Source organism: Malurus melanocephalus, unplaced genomic scaffold, assembly GCF_030028575.1.
Source record: "Malurus melanocephalus ecotype Western Australia unplaced genomic scaffold, MMel_1.1 scaffold_216, whole genome shotgun sequence".
NCBI classification, from domain to species: domain Eukaryota; kingdom Metazoa; phylum Chordata; class Aves; order Passeriformes; family Maluridae; genus Malurus; species Malurus melanocephalus.
In genome coordinates, this window is record NW_026623448.1 from 1,182,997 (window position 1) to 1,191,508 (window position 8,512).

The 8,512-nt window shown below is 39.0% G+C and overlaps 1 protein-coding gene across 1 annotated transcript; it reads left to right on the forward strand.

The window, feature by feature from the left end:
- The first annotated feature begins 2,479 nt into the window (after positions 1 to 2,479).
- On the forward strand, positions 2,480 to 7,563 carry MSTN (myostatin). The gene is made up of 3 exons (XM_057374114.1): positions 2,480 to 2,860; positions 4,673 to 5,046; positions 7,139 to 7,563. Exons 1-3 carry the CDS (start codon positions 2,488 to 2,490, stop codon positions 7,517 to 7,519), a joined length of 1,128 nt encoding a protein of 375 aa, XP_057230097.1. The 5' UTR covers positions 2,480 to 2,487; the 3' UTR covers positions 7,520 to 7,563.
- Positions 7,564 to 8,512: the final 949 nt, after the last annotated feature.

Here is an 8,512-nt window from a genome sequence, read left to right on the forward strand (position 1 = left end):
TGGCTAGGCAGAGTGGGAAGGCAGACAGGAGGAGGAGCAGGTGAGGTACCAGGGTGGCTGCAGAGAACAGCCCAAGAGGAGTCACGGTCCTGAGGCTTCCCAACACCTCTCCTGCCCCTCTCCCTCACGAGTGGCTTCCAGCCATGCTCTGCCAGAACTATCAATTACTTTTGTATCAATGATGCACCATTATTTCCATCTGTTTGTTGATGGATCATTGTCTTAAACTGTTTCTGGTGTGAAATCTGGTACCTGTCAAAGTTTCCACTTGGGATAGGTTCCCTTTTATAGCCATCTGGTAAAGCTATTCTAGTTTAAAATAAAAGAAGAATTAAGAATAATTTTAGTATGATATTCACTTTCACAATAGTAAACAAGCCCCAATTTAAATCCCCCAAAATTCACCAATTCAGGTCAGTGCTTCTCAGAAAGTTTCTTACTGTGAATCATCCTACGCATCTTCCATATAAATACATTTCTAGCAATTGAAATGCACGCAGAATCTGTTTAAAATACGTTATAGGCATGGCTGGCAGTCTGCACTGCAAACTCAGATCTATCCTGACTTCTAGTTCCAGTGAACCACRGCCCATTTATGTTACCACATGTTGAGAGTAGCTGCATCAGTCTCTGTGAAAAAAAATCAAATGCTCGGGAGCTAAGGCAGCAAACTGCTTGCTTTAAACATGACTTTTGGCTACAATCAGAATATCAGGGTCTGATTCTAAAGCCAAATGCATGGAATGTGTGAGCATGATACATCTATCACTTGCATCAACTTTACATCAGGGCAGGACAATCAATTTCAATTGAATACTTGTGATTCATATGAGTGTTTAGGAGCTAAATATTAGGCTCGGGTCTGTGATATACAATGAATTTGCATGCCCTGGAGAGGTGATACAAAAAGAATATGAATGACCAGGCAGAAAAAAAATTAATCTTTGAAAGTTCTGTCATCATCTTTACCTCTACCAATGTTTTTCTTACATGAACACATGCGAAACACCTCGTCTAACATATTTTTAGGTGTATTCAGAATGGGAAAAGAAMAGAAACTCAGTGAGAAACTGAAAATTCAGTCCCAGCTTAGGCAAATTTTGGCATATTGCATGAAAGTCCAGGATTTTCCTTTGCTGTAATACTCAGGTTCCAAATATACAAATACATATAATACAATTCCAGGGTTTCTGTTTGCTGTGATTGCAGCCTGTGTTGAGCAGCAACCCCCCCACTCTCCACACTAAGTGTGAGTTCCATAAATATTGCTAACAGCACATCAAAGTGAACTACATTTAATTTTAAGATCAAATGTAAGATTTTATAAGCCATAACTTGTATAGTCCCACCTAGATGTAGCTCTGTTATGCAGAAAGCATATTAAAACTGTAATTTTTGACATATAAGCAGGAATAAGAAAATTTCTAAGTATTTGAGGAGAAAGCAAAAGAAAGCACAGAAAGGTATGATTTAACTTGGCTTAATACAGAAACATTTGCAGAGAAATAAAGGCTACATGGACAAAGGAGATAGACACAGAGCAGAGATTAAAATATTTTAAGTATTTTAGTGCTTTCACTGATGATGAAAAAAGTAAGTTGAACGATTCCTGTGTAATATGAGAGTGAGTAGCTAAACATATTCCTTAAAAGTACCTTTGCTACTAAAGATACTTAATTTACTGCCTAGGATTCTGGTGACAGCATGAAGARGGGACAGACTACTTTTTCAAAACTGACTGTTAATTCAGGAAAGGATTTTTTCTGTCATATTTGCTAAATGGACAAACAAATAAAAGAGGCATTTGCAYTGTGTCAGAGAGGCACAAAATCTCCAATACTGTTTTAGCAAGTTTCTAGGAAAACCCAGTAAGATTTTCTGAAACTGCTGAATATATTAGTTGTTGAACGACATAAATCAGGTACTGTTTACAGTCCATTTCTAAAGTATTATTTTCCTGCCTGCCAACAGTAGTCCCTTGGGATTTTCTTTTAAATAGAACAAACTTTCAAATCAGAAGGATTGGTAGAAGCTGAAAGCAAGTTTAGAGCAAGGGCTCTCTTGATTCATAGTACAAGTACACAGTTGGTATAATATTTAAGAATGACAGTGCTGTCTTTCAGTACTGCTGCCTGCAATACTTGGAAATATATCCTTTCAGAATGTGAAGGCATATCCTCTACGAAGTACCCAGATAAATCAGTTCACCCTTGGCTGTAACTAAACGCTGTCTAGTGACTTGTGATCGACAGGGCTTTACCCTGTGACAGCCAGATTCATTGTTGGGACAGCAACCAATCGTCGGGTTTGACGACATGAGCCTAATCAAAGTTGGAGTATAAAAAGCCCCCTTGGAATATATAAGGTACACCAGTGTGGCAAGCTGTCTCTCAGATTGCATTTGCTTTCACAGATCTGTTTAGTACTGAAAGGGAAAGGGGGAGGGGGAAAAAAAGAAGGGAAAAGTGCTGCACTGAATGTGAGATCATGCAAAAGCTAGCGCTCTATGCTTATATTTACCTGTTCATGCTGATTTCAGTCGACCCGGTGGCTCTTGATGACAGTAGTCAGCCTACAGAGAACGCTGAAAAGGACGGACTGTGCAATGCTTGTACGTGGAGACAGAATACAAAATCTTCCAGAATAGAAGCCATAAAAATTCAAATCCTCAGCAAACTGCGCCTGGAACAAGCTCCTAACATTAGCAGGGATGTTATTAAACAACTTTTACCCAAGGCTCCTCCACTGCAGGAACTGATTGATCAGTATGATGTCCAGAGAGATGACAGTAGCGATGGCTCTTTGGAAGATGATGACTATCATGCCACCACCGAAACGATTATCACAATGCCTACAGAGTGTAAGTAACCCTGCTTCTTTCACCTCCCATTGCTCCTCTGAGAGAGTTGTCTCCCTGCTGTAGAGCCACACAACTCCTCCTCGGGCTCTCCCAACAGGCTGCYGGCTGAAGTCTGCTGGAGGGAGGGAGGAGAGCGTTATTTCTAAAGAATTTGAGCCAGGTTCAGATGACCGTGTTGCGATCCTTTGTTTTGCTGTTCGGTTTTCGGCTCCTTACAGTGCGTGTGCCCTGTAGCACTTAGGATTTGCCCATTGCCTTAGAAAGCAAAGGGAGATCTGCAGTTTAGTCAACTTTGTATCTGCAGCACTCGGGGCATTTCCTCTCACAAATATAAAGTGCAAGTGCAGATAATGAGAGAACTATATTTTTGTGAGGGTGGTTTCGTTAGCAAGTATTTTGAGAGGCAATAGAAATCAACAGCAATGCTKCTTAGAGCGCTACACCTACCTAACTGCAACACGTTACAGCAAGTGCAAGCAGAGAGTTAAATTCTTGCTTCTTTGCTGATCCCATAAACTAGCACCACCCACCTCGGAGTTAAAACTATATATTTAAAGCAAATACGTGTGTAACAGACTTAAATGTAAAAATGTCCGCGCTATAGCAATCAGCTCATGTAGTCGTGCCAAGGAAGAATAAAGGCATTTACTGAATGAGCAGATTCTGAATTATCTTCCCAGTGCTAAACATCTGCYATGGCTCCTATCAAGTATCTTTTGCACAGCTAATACTGTAGTATCCTATGTTCTTCATCAGCTAAAATATTTGGCTATGGCAGCTGTTTTTTWAAATAACACTTATGAATATGATGTCAAAAAGGAAAAAGATGACAGGACATATAAGGCACGTTAGCAGTTATCGTTATGATAGGCAGACTAGAAAAGTATCAGCTGCTCTCACCAGCTAAAAGTGTACCCATACACGAAAAAGTTAATTTTCCAGTGAAATTTTTCAACTTATTATTTAATAAGATGGGCACTTAATAGCATTATTTTACTGCAGCCTTATCACAAAGCTGACATCTGCCTGCACTTGCACTCCAGCMTATTATGTTCAAGGCTTTTAAACTATTTTTAATCAAACTGCTACAGAGTTACAGTGACTGAAGAAACATCGTTATATTTCATTGCTCTGAGTTCATTTCCTACTTCTTATAAAAAGCCCTTGAGCTATTTTAAAYGCACTAAGGAGACAGGTATCTTAAGTGATGAGATTTATGAATGTTAAAGCCCTGCACCATTTAGGATTAGTACTACCCATTTTATCCTGGCATGGAAAGATATTGCCATGACTAGGTATGACAGCTGCATCGTAGGCTACAGGAAGGAGGATCGCAGCACTGCACGTGACTTTCCTCTAATATTATTCAAATGAAAACAAAATGATCCTCGCATTAATCCTCTCAATTATTTTCTTCCCATTGAAAAAAGAAATTTAAGTGCTTGTGCAGTTTGCCCAGAGCTGTGTGGTCTGTAGCAGGGTGAGACTTTGGAGTAAGTTAGAAATTGCTGGATCACCACACACATGTTGAGTCAGTTTATGCTATCCTGCATGCTTTTTAAGGTCCTCAGGAGGTGACCAGCAGAAGTGGATGGTAGTAGAGGATAGAATAATAATTTTGTTGACATCCATTAAAGTTGCTGTTGAGTATAAACCATAGAAAATGAATTAAGTTAAATCCACTTTGCCACTGGTACTCTTTAGAACATATTGTGATATTTCCTATACAGTCTGAAAAAAACTAGTCAGGTTTATGTATGCATTTTTTTCTTGTTCCCTGTTCAGTAATCTGTTCTTTCCATTCATTTATAGCTGATTTTCTTGTACAAATGGAGGGAAAACCAAAATGTTGCTTCTTTAAGTTTAGCTCTAAAATCCAGTATAACAAAGTAGTAAAGGCACAATTGTGGATATACTTGAGGCAAGTCCAAAAACCTACAACGGTGTTTGTGCAGATCCTGAGACTTATTAAACCCATGAAAGATGGTACAAGATATACTGGAATTCGATCTTTGAAACTTGACATGAACCCAGGCACCGGTATTTGGCAGAGTATTGATGTGAAGACAGTGTTGCAAAATTGGCTCAAACAGCCTGAATCCAATCTAGGCATCGAAATAAAAGCTTTTGATGAAAATGGACGGAATCTTGCTGTGACTTTCCCAGGACCGGGTGAAGATGGATTGGTAAGTCTATTTAGAAAAACTCCATTTCACTGAAAAGCATTTAAGCTCTGTTTTAAGGAGAAAATGGATGCATTGTTTAGAGAGTGGAAGATAAAAGTTCTGTATATCCAATTCTTTCATTCTTYGCYCTCTGATCATGCCAAAAATCAACAGCATTCCTCTGCCTCCAATTCCCCATTAGAAAAAATGAGAGAAATTGCAGCATTTCAGAGAGACATTGAGAGGCACTAACTAGAAAAGGTTTTGGCAATTACTCATGGACGATCCTATCAAAGTAACATCAATTTTGAGAGCAAATACTGCTTAATAAGCAGCTATTTCACATCAAGCTAAAAGAACAGTGTTTAGATTCTTTCATTGATAGGAAAGRTATCTCCACTATTGCTGAAAAGGCAAGGGAGCTCCTACATATTCTCTATGCAATTATTTTCTATTAATAATAACAGGAATTATCTGTCTATGAAGTTGAGATCATCTTCATAATATTCTTTACCTTTCAGTATTTGATAGAGCGAATCATTCCCCCTCCTAGAAATGTTTGAATAGAGAAATTCTGCTTGATACAGTAACTGAGTCATAATCATGAGAAAGAGCATAAAATAACTATCGGGTTTGTTTTTATATGCAGAGATAGACAAATTAAAMCTGAAGTGCACCATTTAACCTACAGCATTTTCCTTGCTATTTGTTTCTGCAAATCACTAATAATTTTATACAATCTATAAAAATTTCTGAACTAATCGAAACCAAGTAATCCCTCCTTTAGAATAAAGTATGAAGAATATCATTCTACTTTTACTTCTATGCAGTACATGAATCTGTTGGTCACAGAAATACAGAATTATTTAGGTTGGAAGAGACCTTTAAGATCATTGCATTYAACCATATTTATGCAAAATTTAACTTCACAGCAGTATAATATAATTAAAAAGAGCTTAAAAGAAAAACTCTGTGACATCTTTATTRTACATCCAATATAAATGTGGACCTCCTGTACTTGAAACAGGCCAGCTGGATATCATGATAAGGAATGTCCTCACCACCTCCATCCATTCAAGTGATGATACATGTGGATAACCCACAGCTATCATCATCTATAAATAAACATTTCAGCGTTGGAGCAGGGTTATAGGCTCAGCTGATAACAGGAGAGGAAAGTTTTCATCTCTTCCCTTCAGCAGCTCGCAGTACAGGCTGCTCCTCTCACCAGATGCCTCCCCATCTAACTTATCTTTGGGAAGAGCACTTCCAGCAGCTCCACAGCTCACAGCCATGGAGGCAGGTATCTGGGGAGAGGGAAACCTATGTTACAAAGTGAGCTGGGCTGTTCCTTACTCCCTAGGAATGGTCTTCATGGGATGGCTCCATCAGTACCAAAACACATGGGCACAAGGGAGCAACTTTGGGAACTTTTTCAAACTCATGACTGAAGGTTGCAATTTCCCTCTARTGTTAGTTGGTGACTGTGGAAACACACCTTCAGTAGGAGGCACGTGGCTCMGAGATCTGCCAAAAGCACATTCCTGGCCACAGGGCTTTCCAGGAGTCGAAGTATTTAGCTGCTCCTCCAAATTCATTCAGTCATAGAGACATTGAAGCATGGCATGACTTCTGTCCTCCTGGGTCTGGACAAAAAGCCTCTCCTGATATCCAGAAATTCTGAACTCAATATGATTTTATTGGAGAGAATTTCAGAAAGACTCACAAATAGCTCTTACTGGAGTTTAAAACAAATAAACAAACAAACAAAACMCACATCTAAAGTAAAAATCCAGCATCCTCCAAATTTCTGAAACATTCTTACAGCYTGAATCCAATTTAGGCAATTGGATAGACTGATAGAATAGAAATGATGCTAGCACTGAGATAATGGTGGTTTCAGAGAAAAATAGTCAAGTCTCAAAGCTCTGGATAGAGAAATAGCAGAGAAATGAAGAGACAACGGTAACAGAATTGCAGGTCAAGCTCTGTTCGCAAACTTCATTTCAGAATATTGATTTGATACACCTACATCTGAAATATTATTTGCATGTTTTTAATGAACTTAGGCTTACCTCAGAAATGATTCCAATTCTTTCTCCTCTCYTCACAGAACCCATTTTTAGAGGTGAGAGTTACAGACACACCAAAACGGTCTCGCAGAGATTTTGGTCTCGACTGTGACGAGCACTCCACAGAATCCCGATGTTGTCGCTACCCGCTGACAGTAGATTTTGAAGCTTTCGGATGGGATTGGATTATCGCACCTAAAAGATACAAAGCGAATTATTGCTCCGGAGAATGTGAATTCGTGTTTTTACAAAAATACCCTCACACCCACCTCGTGCACCAAGCCAACCCCAGAGGCTCGGCAGGCCCTTGCTGCACACCCACCAAGATGTCCCCCATAAACATGCTGTACTTCAACGGGAAAGAACAAATCATCTATGGCAAGATACCAGCCATGGTTGTAGATCGCTGCGGGTGCTCATGAGATCCTCGTCAGATCCACCGCTTCACAAACTGTGGAAGCAAGAAAAAAGGAAAAAAAAAAAAAAAAAAAAAAAAAGAAAAAAAAAAGAAAAAGTTATACCCCCTCACCAGTCTTTCAAACTGTGAAGTTACGTACACAAGGCATTGCCGACCTCCTGTGCGCTACCGTGCAGATTTAGCGCAGCACCAGCTACAGAACGTGAACTAAAGGACGATGTAATTACCTGACGGCTGCTTATGATCCAGCAAAAGAGAAAAGCTACAATCAAAATCACCGGATTTAATACGGGAAGTTCTTACCTTATGAGGGAATCAATATTCAGTCATTCGGATGCAAATTTATATGCAGGTTTCAGTAGACGTTGGTAATCAAAAGCAAGCTCCTTCTCACCTGAGGACAGAAGGAATGAGCTTTTAGGTTCCTTTCTTCACAGCTTCACTTAGTATCATATTTACAGGAACATATATACTGGTAACATATACACCACTACACAATACCATCAGAATCATCCTTAAACACTTGAATATATAGCGCAGACTTGTGAAATGTTTCAGAKGAAATTCCACATAAATGGACAAAGCCTGAAATTAGGGATGGCATAGTGTATTTAGCGTGTTTCCATTCCTTTTTCTCATTAGTATGTTAGTAATCGATGGCAATGGTGCTACGTAAGCAGGCTGAGTAAACAGAAAGACAGTTATACAAGTGAAAGAATTTAGGCTTAATAATGAATTTGCCCTATCCTCAGGTACACTATACAACATTCGCAAGAAATAGGCATTTTTTAAATGAAAATAGTTTTCTAGACATGGAAAAACAGAAGGCAGCAGAGAAGTCCTGCATTCAAATTGCAATCCCACATTTTAACCTGCCTTTGCAACATTACCATTTGCACTATGGTAAACCAATGCAAATAGTTGGTTGCTACAGATATTGTTTAAAAACCACTTTGATATAACTGACTTGTGTAATATGTATGCATCAATATTTTGT

Bases quoted from the DNA above. Each gene is read 5' to 3' on its own strand.
- MSTN (XM_057374114.1), top strand. From the start codon at position 2,488: ATGCAAAAGCTAGCGCTCTATGCTTATATTTACCTGTTCATGCTGATT. The intron at 2,861-4,672 runs GTAAGTAACCCT...ATTCATTTATAG, and splicing joins TATCACAATGCCTACAGAGT to CTGATTTTCTTGTACAAATG.